At 41.2% G+C, this 16,606-nt stretch overlaps 1 protein-coding gene across 9 annotated transcripts in view; it reads right to left on the reverse strand.

The window, feature by feature from the left end:
* Window positions 1-16,606, reverse strand: part of RBM47 (RNA binding motif protein 47) — a 79,678-nt gene that overhangs the window by 21,158 nt on the left and 41,914 nt on the right. Inside the window, exons 1-2 of one of the 9 annotated variants that reach the window (XM_051789973.1) lie at window positions 2,382-2,762; window positions 1,860-2,018 (exon numbers count right to left, since the gene is read on the reverse strand). The exons of 5 other annotated variants lie outside the window; for them this stretch is intronic. In XM_051789973.1, coding sequence (XP_051645933.1) covers window positions 1,860-2,018; window positions 2,382-2,494 — 272 coding nt within the window. In that variant the 5' untranslated portion in view covers window positions 2,495-2,762. Of the gene's footprint in view, window positions 1-1,859; window positions 2,019-2,381; window positions 2,763-10,906; window positions 13,734-16,606 lie in introns of those variants that run through there. 3 more of the 9 variants (XM_051789974.1, XM_051789982.1, XM_051789978.1) reach the window with 3 other exon arrangements.

Raw genomic sequence — 16,606 nt, forward strand, 5'->3', positions numbered from 1 at the left:
CTCATGCACTATTTTTATTACAACATTCTCAATTTTGTGTATACCACGTGAACACTGCAACAATGGGGGGCCCAACCTGCAAATCTGCTTTCAGCAGGAGGCCAGGATTCCAGGGAAAGCTGAAAGTGGCCCAATATGTTCCCTCCCCCTCAGGTCACAGAAATGAAAATCAACATAAAGCAAACCACAGTTGGGATGTGAATGCTGGCTGCTGAAAGTACATTAAACTCAAAGCATTTGCCTTAGTCCGTGGCTGGCGTTTTTGTTCTTTTTTTTTTTTCCCTTTGTGCACTGACATTTGACCCTTTTTATAATATGCACCTTGCACCACTGAAACCCAGTTAGTTATTAATTAAACTCAGGTACCAATGGCTGACTTGTACATATCACGCTTTTAACTGCCTGGTGTTGCCAGTGCATGGAGGAGAGGGGGATGGAAGTCAATCGTCTTTGCTGTGAAATTCTGTCATATCGGCAGAAAGGAGCTGCAAAGTGCAGCAATTTGTACCTGACCTCTGATCTAAGAAGTTTGTGCAGACCTTTGAACGTTGGATTGAAATTGAGAAACCAGGTTTACAAGTACAAGGAAGAGGTTTCCAGCACTCGTTACCTGTGCCCAGGGTTAATATTATAAATAAAAAAAAATGTTTAACCAAGGCAGGAACTTTCTCAGGGGGCACCATTCCTGCACTGGGTTAATTCAAGACAACATAAGTCTACTGAAATTACAGCTCAGTTGGAAATACCTATGGTTTGGAAATGAAATTTCTGTTCGCTCTAGAAAAGGAGCGGGATTTGAGGCAGATATAATTTGAAATTCACCTTTTGTTGACCTTAACTGAGATTATTTTTTTTAATTAAAAGCTGAAGAAAGAAGACAAGGATCATTTGATTCAATATAATTTCTTCAGCAAAGAATGGAGCTGAAATGCAGAATTGAATAGAAATTATTAAAAAGAGTAGCAAAATGGCTACTTCTTTGTTAACTTTATTTATTTTTATATAATGCATTATCTAATCTTGGTTATACAGTATATGAGAAACACATGGAAAAATAATCAAACCAACAATATTACAACAAGCTCTTAATAGACAGTCGTGTGGCCTTGCCTTGACAAGTAAAAAGGACGTTTTGTAGTTCTGTTAGATTAACTGTCTTAATTTAATTAAAAACCTCTCTCACCTCTTTCGTACAATGGCAAGGTCTTTGGTTCAACATCATCAGCTAACCCCAACATACACCACTGTGGACCATGAATGGGGTGTGAAGGCTTTCAGAATCAGCTGTGATAATGTGATTGAAAAAGATGCCCTTTCTGCAATCCAGCATCTCTGTCCATGGAGCACTGCAGGGGATGGCAGTAACAGTTTGCCATGACATCCCTCACATGCTCGGAGCCCTGGCTGTCATCCTTGGCAAGCTTGGATGTGCAAACAGTGAGGGAGCCCTTTACACACACATTTTGAAGCATGGCTTCAATCCCACCTAGCTCAGAACAGGACACCACTATATACAGCTGCTGCATCTAGTCCATATGCAAACTAACATTTTTGTCATTGATTTTAATTGAGCTTTACTTACAACATCTACATTATTTTTTTCCAAGTTTAAGTTCAAAATTCATTATTGTTATCAGTACTGACCCCAATAAAACAATAAATTAATAAATAAATAAGCGTGAACAGATTAGTGTCACGTGTCCAATGTCATATACAAGTCTTACACATTTCACATGCTGCTTAAGCAGAATATGAATAGAATAATATCAGAAGTTGATATTCTTAAAACACTATCAAATTTTCAGTATGCAGAATGAGTTATATAGATTCATTTGTAACAATAATACTTGCATACATACCCTGCTTGCTTAACCTTCCCAGACACCTTCAATCCACAAGCCCCAAATTTTGTACCAGAAGCTGATAATCCACTTTTAAAGTTTGATTTTTTTATGTCAATCTCTTGAAAAAGCAGAACAAAATACCAGGCAGCACAGACAACGGCAGAGACAGACTGACTGAAAACACAACAGAAAACAGTTGTAATTGGCTACCTTTCAGTCCATTAATTTAAGGTAGTAGAAAAAATATCTTTGAAATATGATTTTGTTTTCTTCTGTCTAAAATATCAGCAGTTTAGTTTTCACTGTTCAGACATTTGTTTTGTTGTTTGTTATGCAAATTCTTTTAGATATTCACATGTCGATCTCTTAGTTCAAGCTTACAAGCAGTTGCTTCCTTCTCAAATAACTCCTTAGGACCCTCTGAAGGAAGGCAAAACCCCAAACCAACACCTTAATGATGATATACTTTTGGTCTCAACTCCCTGATAAATAAAAAACAGATAAAAAGCCCTACAGAGCAAACAAGATTTCCCTTACCTCTCTGGTCCTGCGATCGAAGTGCAACAGGTTAAGAGGACTTGCGCCTTTGCCCGAGCAACCTTTCTTCCTAATGGCAAAAGCCGTGTAACCTGGTTATACAGTTTATGCATCTCTTTATTGGCCAGCGAGCGTTAGCCATTTAAATTCCTTGGGAGTCATTTGTTAAGGGCTCTTAGGCTGAGGCTAAGTGGGTGGGACGGGAGGGAGAGGGGATGTTAGTGCTGCCAGACACAGAGAGCTCTCCAAAGTGGTTTGAAGATTAATAGAAAACCATCTGCAAGGAAGGGATCTTTGAAGGGAGGGCTGGATCCAACCTTCAGGGAAGCACAGGAAAGAGAAACCGTAACATTTTTGCAGGTAGGAGGAATTTGAAGAAAAAGATTTCATTCAAACTTCAAAACTTGGAAAAAAGGGAGTGAAACATGTACAAACAACTCCTTCCTAGCACAAGGCGTTGTGCAAATAGTTTGGGTTACTCACAACAGATAAGATAAGAAAAGGGCATATTTTGCTTGATGGCATGAGGCTTTTTCAGTGAAAATTCTTTTTTCTTTATACATGTCTGGCAAAATTATTTTAGGCTATACTGAATCAATTTATCTTTGGTTGTAAGAAAAACAAGGGGTCTGCAGCTCCTGGACTGAGAGGTAGATTTACTGATCACGTCAGCAGTGGGACGGTAGGAATAACTCAGCCTGTGCTGTGTACCCGACATGCACTGTTTCAGCAGTAAACACGGAACTCCAACGTGTTTGCTTGAAAGAAAAAAAGCACCCAGTGCAGAAGTAAAAGCACAAGGGTGGTAAAACATGATTCATGGCAGCAGAAATGGTCTGTACATAACAACGGAGCATTAGGCCCCGGGAGCACTTAGGCAAAGCAAACAACACACCTTCTCAAGCAGCCAAGAGGAGGAACCACTCCGAAACACTCTTTGGATGATGGATTTGCCTGGTTGGCAAATAGTGTGCACAGCCAGCCGGCGGGAGAAGAGGGAGCAGGGCATGCCTTGGAAGATGGCTAATTTCAGGGAAAGGACACTGCCTAAAGGAGGTGAAAAGCAAACAACATATTGCAGAAGCAAAACAATTACAGCTTTCAGTCCTTTTCCAGTTGTTTTTACTGGTATTGCCATTCCTATCTCTGCACCCCCCCCATATAGTAAAGCTTAGTCCAAATCTCCATCCAAGCAGCACACAGGCTCAGGGCAACAACCTCAGGGCAACCCCATGTGCAAGAAGAAGTGTATTAACCTCTTCATGACAAACCATAAACTGGAGTAGATTCTGCAGAGGAAGCACTGGCAGTTTGTATCAGATGGTTCTTCATAATAATTTATTCTTGTCCTCCGAGTGTTTTGGTCTGGGCATGTAAAACATAAGAGACATCCTCATACTGCTAAGTCAGAGGTTCATCGATAGGGAAGAGGGGTAGGGGAGTCAGTGGGTGTACAGATAAGAGTTCTAAAACTAGAAGGCTCCAAGCTAGAGAGAGAAATGTGGAAGATGGCAAAGACTGGCAAAAGAAGTATCTTTGTGGCAGTTTCTGAGAGCGAACAGGAAGGAGAACTGTTCTACTTACACTGCAAACCAATAGGTGATTGCTGTTCTGGCTTTTTATACTTGTTTATCCACTGTACTGTGGCTGTGGTGTGTTAGGCACTGTACAAACACACCTGCAGCCTGGATCCAAGTCCCAGAGTGCCTGCAGACCAGGCACTGAAAGACTGAAGTCTTTCAGCTTTAGAATTCATCTCTGCAAATGTTAGCTACAAAAGCCACAGAGAAGCAGGTACTCCCTAAGGGCAGGGAAGCTGCAGCATGGAAATTTAAGAAGTTTGCCCAAGACAATCGAAGGAATCAGTCTCAAAACTGGGGATAAAATCTAGGAGATTCTGCCACAATCCGATCCATGTCTCAATCCCACTGATCTCTATAGGGAAGTAAGTATAAAAAATTTAGCAGGTATGAATTTACAAAATTTCACCAGATTAATTGATTTTTAAAATCAGTATCTTTCTCTTGCTTTGCATTTTTGTGTTTGAAAACAAACCAAACTTTTCACCATAAGCATTATAAAGTGAGCTTGTTTGTGTTGCATGGGGTCTGTGCAGATACCCCAGCTGAAACAGAAGAGAAAAAAAAGAAAAAAAAAAAGAGAGAAAAAAAAGGAAAGCTATGAGATCCAATCGTCCGTGTACTTAAATATCCAGAGAAAACTATTCTGTGTAACTGGAATTAAAAAGCATTGATGCTAGTGAGATGATGGGCTCATTTTTAGAAGGTTCTTCAATATACCATGTCAATTAGGATCACACAAGGAGGCTACTCAAACACTTGGCTTTTATTTCGTACTTTCACTTTTAGCTGCAGCTTGTTGTTAGTGTCCAAGTTATTTCCCCGTCATTGTTTAAAGCAATGAACCTCAGCAGATCAAGGTGCAGGTTATTCTGAGGTGTTAGCATCCCCAGTGGCAGAATTTAAAAATATATTAATTTGTCCTTTTATAAGGAACTTAAGAAAGTTGGGCAGAATGAAAGAGAAAGAGAACAGTCCAGACCATGCCCATGTTTCCTATAAACCTTCCATTTCTTTTCATTTGTTCTTGTGGTGGGATTGTAGGTAAAAGGTTTTTCCTAAATAATTATTCTCCTGAATACAGTAATAGAAAAAGCTGGATATTTCAAGAAAAAAAGTGAGATTCACTGGAATATGCTAATGCCTGTCAATGGGAACCTTCTCCCTGATGCAGAAAAGACTTCCAAGGAGTTGGTGTGCTTCCCATCATCTGTCTCTTTTCTACAAGCAGACACATGAAGTGCCTTTCCTGATGTGGGGTGCTGGGGTCCTCCATGTGATGACATGCATTGGATCTGCTTTCTGAGATTTTTAGAAAGATCAAACCCAAATGCTTTGAGAGATCCAGAGGCTGACCACTCATCATTTTATTGGGGTGATGTCATTATCTGGGTGAGAGTATTTCTTATGATCATGGTAGTAAATAGGTTTCAGGAGATATTTCATGATGGCAGTTTAGCATCATGTAACAGTGCAGACACGAGCAAGTGAAAGGAGAAGGGAGAGTAAGGAGCAAGCAGTGGATTGGCCTTTATGTTTGTATTTGGTCTTCAAAAACTACTGAGACACTGCAGTGTAATGAGAAGGGAATGTGCCAAGTAAAATATTTCACTGAAAGGACACATGAATTTAAGAGTGACCAGCAAGGTGTCTAATCTCAATCTCAGAAAGTCTGTATGGTTTATCAGTATATTTACACATAAACCCATTCTTAGCCACAACACAGCCACAAAAACTAGGATCTCATCACGTAACAGACAGCATTTTCTCCCCTTTCTTTCATTTCCTTCTCTTTTTAACAAAACCACTTTGTATTTGGTGGAACAGGTTCCCACACGTTTATAGAACCATTTTATTGCCTATTTGAAGTTTTAAAGAGACAACATCACTTTATTTAAATGAACAACACGTTATTTTACACCTGTTCTTACACAATGTGGGTTGATACAGAAGAATTTATCATTTCCTGACTTTCCTAAGCCACTGAAGACCAAAATCTGAGGAGATCCTTTAGAGAACAGAGCCAGTAACAGTTACCACAATAACTCGGGTTTTTTTGGGTGGATAGTATACAACAAACATACATCTAATTGTATGCCTCAAATCAGCTTTACTATATTGTCTCTAGATATTTTCAGAGGTATTTAGGCACCCAGGTAAACACCCGGAGACAACAGCTTTACAAGTTCTCTCACACCGAAGGCCTTTCTATGCATAACCTATGTCAATGCTTTGACCTTTATCTTGCCACGTCACAGAAGGTTCCCAGCAAATGCCCTTTCAAAGATGGACTCCTTGTCTGCTCTGCCAGCCAGCCAAATACCCCATCCCACTACGGACATGACAAAGTCACAGCCCTGAAGGTGGAGTCTCAACAGGGGGAAATTTGTTCAAGGACACCTTGGGCTTTCTTTTTTTGTTTTTTAATCCTAGGTTTCTCTGGTTCATGGGCAGTGAGAGTTACCCTAATAACCTTTTCAGTCATTAGGAATTTTTTTTTTTATATTTAGCAAGCACTTTATTGCCATTCTGCAAGGAAATTCAGCACAGAGGATCACCCTGAAGAGTAGGCTCAGTTTCCCCATGTGCAATGTTCTGCTTTTATTTAAACCTGAAAGCAGGTTTTAGGTTCCAAAATCTAAGAAAGCAGATACTGAATAAACCAATGGAGTGGAACAGATTTTAATTAGCACATAAGAAAATAAGGAAATCAGTAAATCCCAAAGTTTTTTTATATAACCCTAGCCATTACATTTCTGTGGCATGTTTACTTTCCATTGTAATAAATACAGGGAGGGTTCTGGATAGACATATCTAAAAGGGAGGTTAATATGATAATTGCCTTTCAGTCCTAGGGTAAATAAAACACTCTAAGAAAAAGGTTTTGCCCTCACTAGCCTGATGCGGCTGCTCAAGACCACTGTTTCACACCACAGTCTCACAAACATGTTAAACTGGTGTTGCCTATGTAGAGTCTCACTCCATTCTTCCTACAGCCACTCTGCATCCTCTGCATGTACTGCCACAAGTGTTTGTGTGGCTGCACCATGCACCCACACCACCTGAGCACCTGTGCTGGCAGAGGGGAAAAAGAGGGTGGGACCTGTCCTTCTGCCAGCATTTCTGGCTTAAAGCTTTTGTTGGGTCACAACATTGAGCAAATTCATGGGAAAACAGGGGAAAGGTTTCTTTTGAAACCTGCTGAATCTAGTTTCACAGCACAGCTCCTGCAATGGAGAAGACGAGATTCCACAGTGGGGTCGATGAGAGCCTTTCTGTAACACCAAGGAGCTTATTGAACCATTCAGAGACACAAGAGGGTAGAATAGCAAACTGCTACTCTTTATAAGTTTGTATGTAGCTGGTGAATTTTAGTTCTGTAGGTATTGAAAGGGTGAAGGTCCTGGAGGACTCTTATATTATATTTTATTACATGTTCATAACTTCCATTTCTCAGAAAACTAATTTATTGTCAGGATTAGAAAAAACAGCTTTTGGTGATGTCAATGGAGTCTGAACCGCCAGGCACAGCAAAGGCACCATTATCAAGAAGTCTGTGTTAAGCAGACTAAGCTTTATAACAGCCCTATGCTTGTCAGAACACCTGTGATGGGACTTCACACAGAAAAAAGCTGCTGTGACTGAGTCACCCATTGGTGGCGGGAGCTGCCATGAGTCAGGACTGGGGTCACACCTCTTGGCTCATGGCCATGTGTTGGCACAGCGGACTTTGTCCCTGTGGCCCGGCAGGGATTCGCCCAATGTTGTCACATGCTCTTGCCTTACCTAACCTCAGCCCAGCACTCTGGCTCCTCCTCTACCAGTGTCTCCATCCTGTCTGCTCCTCTCCACTGCTGACCTTTGCTATGGGCAGGCAGGACTGGGGCTGCAAACCTGCCTTCAGCTGAGCTTTCTTCTCAGCAGCCAACCAGAAAACATCTGCTGGCATGCTGCTCCCAAGCCACTGTGTCCCAGCCCGGTTTGGGGTGACTTAAGTTATGTTGCTAGTCTAAGATGTGCTCCTGCAGTGTGGGAAACAGGATGGATTTGCCTGTTATTCCACCAAACATATTATCTAAAACACAGACAAGCTATAGAGCTATGCCTATACCAAGTCACTTGCACGGTGTAGAAACAGAAATGTAACATAAGTGACTATTGACAGGAACTTTGCAAACCCTGTGGTAAAACCACTCACCCTAACCAAACATGCTTAAATGGTGAAAGGGCATTTTCACCTCTGTGGCTGCACCTGGGCTGGGGCCCAGCACTGGTGTGGGGCTCTTGGGCATCATCTCCCTGAATGCCAGAGCTGCCCAGGTCACCCTGTGGGGTAAAGCCAGCCTAATTAAACTTGAAAGTGTTCAAGGGATGTGTTAATGGGTAGCTCTCAGTAATCACAGGAAGGTGATTTTTACAGGACTACACTTCTGCTATATAACACTTCTTTCTCAAAGAAAGATCTCAGAGCGCTGTTGACATAACTTACGTCGATAGATATTTGACAAGATAAAACAGGCAAGGTGTCTGTGATTTCAAGGACCACATACAATAGCCAAAATATTTGGGAATGAGAAGAATGGTCTGAATGGCTATAATTATTAAATCCATTAGTTAAATTGGTCTTTCCCTTCCTCAGTAAAGAAAATGACTTAAGGCATTGACATTACTTAAGCAGGAGATGTGTCTCGTTCAGGATGCACCTAAGCCCCACACTTCCGATCTCCAAGGGAAGGTTTGTATTTTCAAGAGGACATTTCCAAACTAGCAACAATCAAATCCTTAAGTTCACATTTACAAGCTGCATGAAAAGGTCCTGAGAGAGGGAGATACTTGAACTTTGGCTAAATGAGGGGCTGGAGACATAAAATGAGCTCTTCTGAGTGCAGTATGTGCACTCTCAGCTCTGCCTTATTCATCTCTCAGATTTCTTATTATCTGCAGGGTGGATGCATGTAGACCCTGGAACTGCCTGAGGTAGGGACTGTAGTGGGTAAGGCCACCATGTTTTGGTGGGGAAGGAGAAGACTTCATCTAAAAAGTTGTCTGCTGTGCTGCCTCTGGGTTCAGGGAAGACATCCTAGCATGTTTTATTTTTAGCAGAGATGTCACCCATGGGAACTACTGTCCTCAAATGTTGGGCAGAAATAATGCTCACTATGCACCTGAGATATGAGCTGTCTGCAAGGAGACATCTGCAACTGAATAGGAAATTGCAGCTTGTCAGTGGGTTAAATGAGTGACAAATGACCATAATCCTGCAGAGATACTCTCTTTTTTTTGGAAAAAAACAACCAACCAACAAAGCAACCAACCAAAACTAACAAACCCCCCCCCAAAAACCCAAATGAACCAAAACAAAATTAAATAAAAAAAAACAGACAAACAATTAAAAATCTTCTCAAAACTTTAAAAGGTCAGTGACTTTGCCCTTCTTAAAAACAAGCAAGGTAAACTCTTAAAGGAAGTACATTTAATTGGTGGGAATACATACAGGTTACATTTTAAAGGTAAGAATGTTACCAAATATACAGAGAAAGAGATGCTCCATGCAGTCTCCATGCAAGCTAAGATGGTTGAAAGCTGACCTTTCTAGCGCTGTGTGCTTTCTTCAGAGCACCACTGGAGGTAAGCAGAGACTTATGTTTAAAGACTTTGCCCTTCCTATTACATTGCTGGAGAGTATTCCAAAAGAAAAATTAAGACATTTTTTGCAGTTTGTATCAGTCTTACTCCACTTGTTTCACCAGTACATGATCTAGCACAGAATCTCTGAATATGAAGATGTAATATACTGTTGTCTAGTACATAGATTAATGTGGCAACAACCAGGTTGTCACCTCTCCTTCACCTGTCCAAATACTTAGACTTCCACATCACTCGTGAGGTCTGAATTTTCTATCTGTAGAAGGAACTATTTGCTCTGTTTGTGTTTAGGAGTGTATGTAAAGAGGTGGTTGAAATTTTTTTGGTGTATAAGTTTATCTGAATGAAGCCAATACATTCATGGTGCCACATCATCATGCTTGACATGCACAATGTTACATCAGGGATTTAGTTTGACTTCTCATGTGTTTCATGGTATGAAACTGGTGTTACGTACAAGACAGCGCATTCCAGAATATGCAAGTAAAGCCATCAGGTGGTGAGGTTTGCCTTGTTTTAATTTCTGACCTTTGAAAAATGAAGCAAAACCTTTTTCTGAATATGTGCCACAAGAACAATGAAGAATAGTAAGGTCATATTGAGGTCATACTGAGATTCCTTTTCTTTGGAAATTCTCAATTCTTTTGGGAACAATTATTGTTAAAAGTGAAATATAAGCGGATTAAAATTGCCTTTCACATAATTTCTTAGAGTATATCGATGATGCCAGCAAAATAAAAGTAATTTCTTTATGCTGTCACTAAGCTACATCATTTCAGAGAGGAAAAAACGTAATATTTTGACTTTGTGCATTTACTTCTGAAAAGACCATTTTATAGACTTGAAAAGGTTATTTTTGGTCTGTTATTGATTGCCTTAGAAGATTAAACATAACATTAAAAGAGCAATTGAGTGCAGCGTGAGGGTTGCTGTACATGCCATGTGCACCTCCGCAGCACAGAAGAACGCAAACTGAAGAACAGAACCCTCCAATGATTGCCATTTGTAACAGGGATGCTCAGTTGTGCTCAGAGCACAGTCAGCTTCACAAAAGGAAAAGCTTTGCCATCTAAAGCATAAGATGGTCTGCTGCACTTAGTGACCAAGAAGACAGATTTCTTTGAAACAGGATCTTCCATAACCACCTCCCCTAAGAACACTTTCATTGCGTTTTAGGGATCTACTCCTTCCTAAGAGGCTGAAACAGGTGTCTCACTGACCAGGCTCCCTCTGATCCCTTCTAAATACCACAGGAAATATAACCATGACCATAATACTGTCACGAGGTACGTTACTAACCTACAGGTTGTTCCTCAGCCAGCTGGCAGAAGTAGGCTCGTGCCCTGCTAAGCCGTCGTACACCTGGTGCCACTGTCACCGTCGCGTCCCCCGCACCCAGCCGTCCACTGCTTTGAGACTTCAGCCAGGGACTTTGTAGGTCACAGAGAAGCAGCAGGACAGACCTCGTGCTTTCAGCTGCTCTTTTACTGAAACTATCAAGGGAACCTAAATCATTCCAACCCTAATGATGGCTGGAGCTGATTAAAGGGCACTTTACAAAAGGTTCCTCCCTGTGACCGTGTTTTGCCAAGAACAACCAGCTCCTCTCCTACCTCAGCTGGCCAAAGGTTAGCACACCGAAGTGAGCAAAGTCCAGCAGTAGCTCCTGGCTAAACGGCTAAAGGCACTCTGGCTTACAGCAGGTGCTCCAGCAGTAAAACTGCTGTGACACTCAAAGCTCACAGATAGAAACTACTGTAAAATTTGGAAGGGGAGGGAGTGCATTTTGGCACAGAAGACAAACAGCATTTGCTGCTGTAACTGAACAAACAGGCAATAAATAGACTCATTGTTTTTGCCCAAGTTAATTTCCCTGTTTGCACATCCTAACACTTATACGTTGTTCCTAGTTTTGCTGAATGTGCGGATCCTGGTTTCCTAAAAATTGTCCCACACCATGCCCCCCTCTCTGGGCCTACAAACTTGTGCCATGTCTGCCAGTCTTCCATCTCCACATTCCCATTTGTGGACCTGTGGGCCAGCTGCAGCCAAGCCACTTGTGGGTGGAGAGAGGTGTCAGAGTTCATGCAGACTTGGGGAAGCCAAGATGGAGAGAGATTACATTTGTATGCAGCTGAGGGAGAGGCAGCCAGAGCCGAGCTTTTCCTCTACCCTGAGAAGCAGTGGCCAGCAGAGCTCTACACTGTGCAGGTGAGGGCACACACGGCCCCCAGTAGTCACACAGCCTGCAGAACAGGGTGCAAAGAGGAGTACGGGAGAAATGCAAAGGTTGGGAGGATGGGAGTTGCTGGGGACATGGGCTAGAGCTGGAATTGCTCTGCATTTCTGTGGCAATATTGTAGAAAAGGAGATTTAATAAGTTGTGTTATTCATGGATTGGCCAGCTATGATATTAAATCCTCCAGTCCTTGTCTGTGAAATTCACACTGAGATAAGTAGGAACTAAGCATGCTCAAGAGCCTTTGAAGACTATATGGGTGCCTAGATACCGGCCTGGGGAGGTCTGATTTTAAATACTCACGTCTTAAAACAACAACATAAAGAACAACTTCTGCCTTTCAGACAGAAACTTTAATTACTATATTGCCCAAGTCACAGAAACCTTATCTAAAAAAGCAGAGTTACTTTCTAACCCTGAGTAAAAATCAATTTTCCGAGACTATGCTGCACTTTCATTTCATTAAGCACGTAACATTTTTTAACCTAGACCTAAAATGGTCGTTCTGGCTTTAAAAACACTAACTTTAGGCTTCCTTAAGTATACTACAGATACAAATGCAAAGTTACTGGAATGCCACAGAAGAAATAATGAAAACATCTAAAAGTGTGGCCTAGAGCAGAGAGAGAAAAAAATGGATTTTTACACTTCTGAGACAGGAGGACAGGTATGGAAAATCCTGGGTGCTGTTTTTACTATTCTCAGTTCATTCATAGAAACATTGTCTCCAGAGAGAGCACCTTTCTTTCCTCACCACCTTCTCTAAATGAAGACAATGCACAGAAGGAATATCTTGAAGGAGAAACTGTTTTTCTCTTATCTTTTTCCATTTTTCAGTTGCTCTTTATAATAGTGCCTAATTTTAAGGCAATAGTAACACAAGAGATATACTCAGAAAGAGCTGACCTTCTAATGAAACAAGGAAGTGACACCTAGGACAGGTAGAAATCTGAAGAGTAGATGATGTCTTTTAACAAGGGAACAATCCCAATAGTTGTCTGCCTGGTGGTTTGGAACCCCCTGACAGCTAATGTACTGTACACTATTGTGCCTTTATTTCAGCAAAGGGAAAACCCACTTTATTTATTATCCCATTATAGGGCTTTGTTTCTGATGTCCTCACACTCAAAAGAAGCAAAAACACCAAAACAATGTACTGTTTAATATCAAACAATACTCTTGTTTCTCATCAGAACAGGAAAGCCAACACTTCCTCAATTGCTCAGCCAGAATGAATATAATTACACAGTTAGACTGGCCTTACCAAATAAAATAAGGAACAGCATGAAAGTAGGGAAAATTTATAATAGGAGCAAGGGGAACCCGTCAGTACCTATTAGGATTTTCTCTAAGTGCTTGTCAAGCTAGGAGCACAATGTATTATAAAACCTGGTGTCAGTTCTCAGCTCAGAAAGGGGAACCAGCAGTTGGAAAGGTGGCTTGGGGAAAAGGAACATGTTGCAGTTCACTGCAGAGTGGCACACAAGCTGCACCTGTTGTAGCTGGGGCACGGGTTGCTGCTGGGGTCTCACAACTCAGGTAGGTTCTCTGCCTTGCTTTGGAACAGTTCTTTTTCTTGGTTTGGCCTATAAATGACATGTTGGACATGAAAGTTTTATTGAAGCTGTGAGTTCTTAAAAGAACACTTTCGGTTCTAATCATGTATGCTCTCTACCAGAACTGTGGGTTTTGTTTTTAAAAAAATCTCAACAAGCTGTAACATAAGCCCATAACCCCTATTTAGCTCTTGTTTATTTAGCAGGAACTGCAGATACTCCTAGAGGGAGGAGATTCCTGGTGAAGTGCTGGACCACTGCCTGTGCTGCACCTCCATCTGACCTGTGAGAGAGCCTGTCCTGTCCATTCCCAGCCGATGAAACCCTCTGCCTGCTTTGATCCCTGGAGCAGCTCAGGGCAGTCCCATGCCCTCTGCACATCAGCACCATGTGATAGCTCAGTTCTCCAGGTCATTCTCTTTCCTGGTCTACTGAGCATCCACACTGTATCAATGCTCACTTTTGGGTCTTCTTTTAGAGAGAATCAACCTATTTTTCCTGAACAAAGTCCAAATATGGCCCCAGGGACAGACAAAATGCATTAGCTAGTGCCAGGTGTGGTTGCCTGGGCTGATGCAAAAAAGTCTTCCGAGAGGATTGCCGCACTCACCGGTGACCCTGTGTGACACACCTTCAGTTTGATGACACCCTCTGCTACACTTCAGGAGCTGCCAGCAAACTAAAAGCATATGGGAAATTATAACTATGCCTTAGGAGGGTCATGACAGGTGCTAGAGAAGACACAGGGCACATGTTATGTGGATGAGCCACCCTGCTCTGGAGGGGTTAGCAGAGCACCCACAGTTTCTGATGTAAATAATAAATTTATATCAATTTAAATTAATAAAATTTCTGCTACCTACTTTTTGTTTTCCCTTAAGCAACACAGCATAGTTAGTAAACATAAGTAAAAATTCTTGGTTACAAAAGTTACTCTAAACCAAAACAATGTCCAGGAGGCAAAATTAATTTTAAAATCTGAGGCACAACCTGCAAATGTTTGGTGTCATACCTCCAAATGACTTTCTGTGATCCTACTGAAATCTGCCAGGAAAAACCTACCCTGGGCTCAGATGAGGTGAAACTTGTTTTCCTTCTGGTTTCTCAGAAGTGGAATAGTTATATGAAATGTAGGCCTACAGCTAAAAGATTATTTAATTTATAAATGTGAAGAAACTTGCATCTAGCATTGAAGTATTTTAAGGGAGGTGTAAACACTATTATACACATCTGCATGCCTGCCCCCCTCTCATGGACAGTTGCAGTACAAGTGGTTAAAAAAACCCCTACACAAACGGAAATGGAATCTTCCCCTAGGAAGAGACAGGCAAGCAGAGAAGACAGAGGCACATCATGGCACAGCCTGCTGTTGAGAGCCTTAAATCACCAAACAATAGGAATAAAATACTGTGCCATGACACCCAGCTTGCACAGAAAGGATCCCACTGCTAGTAGGTGAATGGAAAAATCATATTTCACAAGCAGATTTCAGCAAAGGGGTCATGCTTTGGAGATGAGAGGCTGAGCAAAAGAAATAGGCTATTTCTAAAAGTCAAGCCAAATGCTTGGAGAAAAGCTTTTAAAAGGGAGCCGCCAGCACAGCTGTGTTTATGGGTCTATTCATGCAGTGAGTAGCTGGCTCATAGATTTTGAGTGCAAGTAATGATTTAACATCATGACCCAAGCAAGAAACTGGAACACTCCAGAAACGATTTTGGCAAGGGTGTACTTCATGAGTCAGAGTGTCCTGTTACCTGATGGCGTGTTTTTGCATGGTGGGAGCTATTTTAATTGCTGTATAATAATCTGAGAAGCTGTTAAAGGTTGAATGCTTCCTCCTTCAGTATCTGCCCAGTCAACACCCAATGTGTTTTTGCATTGTGTCCTCCTTAGCAAGGCAAAATTGCTGTCTCTCCATTGGACCTATGTGGTCATACACCTGGGTATGGAGCCACCATGCACATGCCCACCAGACAGCTGGGACTGTGAGCTGGTCTGCAGCTCTCCTGCCCTTTGCTCTGTATTTTCCTTGCTTTTAGGACTGGGGAAGGGATCTCGTCTTCCAGATATTTGTGTCTGTCTTTTTCATGTGAGCAGTCAGAGGAATAAATGAGAAATAAAGCATGTTTGTGAATCAGAAATAAATCCTGTTTGAAAGCTGACTTGAACAGATGATCCAGTTTGGTACATTTGTTCTAGTGATGGTTTTCTTAAAAAACCTCACCTCCTAGCCTCTTTACTCAATCCCGCATTAATTAAAAAAAAAAACAAACAACAAAAAAACTTGACCTTATCCATCTCTTACTGATAGAGCTGACAGAAGACTTATACACACTATAAATCAAGTATATGACTACAAACTAATATTCCAAAATATTTTTATAAGCAAACAGGACAATCTATTGCATATAAGAATACCATCAATGTAATATGCTAATTCGAGGTCTCAAAAAGCTGCCCTCACAGTTAAAATATTTCACATTTATAAAGTTGCTTAATTAAAAAAGTAGCATGTTTTTTGCTTTCCTGATCAGATGAAAGTTAGATCTAGAATGGTCAAAAGCCAGTTGCTGAGCTATGTGCAATGGGTTTTCTGTCAGGAATTGCTATCTTCTCTAATACCAAAACTCCACCTGCAGATATTGGAGTATTGAGTATTAATGCCCTTCCAGAGGCCAGGTGATCAGATGCATTAAAGAGGAGGGAGGAGCAGTGGGAGGTTGCACTCATTGATTTGCTTGAACATTTGTTTGTTAGATCCTTGTGGATGCCGCCCTTACACAAACTCACACATCTTGCATGCTAACAGTCTGAAGGACGCAAACTAGAGACATTTTCAGTTCTTGCTGTCTTGACACAGAAACTAATCTATAAGCTAGAATTTTAAAATTTTAAAATTACTTGGACTTCACTGACAGAAGCATAACACTAACTTTGAGTAATTTACATAATTACAACTCTGGAAAAGATGAGTTTAAATAAAACTCCCGGGAACTAGATTGGACAAGCAGAAAAACAAAAGAGAAGACACAGATCCTATCTCTCATAGCTTGGCATGTTAGCACAACTCTATTCCCAAAATACTGTCAAAATTTGACTTCTTCAAAACAATTCTTTTTCCTGCCTTTTTTTTTCTTAACGTACCTCTCCAGTATATTCAAGAACAAAACCATCAAGCCTCAAAGTTCAGCACCATTATAAGAT

Source organism: Manacus candei, unplaced genomic scaffold (genome assembly GCF_025592945.1).
Source record: "Manacus candei isolate 608988 ecotype Guabito, Panama unplaced genomic scaffold, ASM2559294v1 h1tg000028l, whole genome shotgun sequence".
NCBI lineage: Eukaryota > Metazoa > Chordata > Aves > Passeriformes > Pipridae > Manacus > Manacus candei.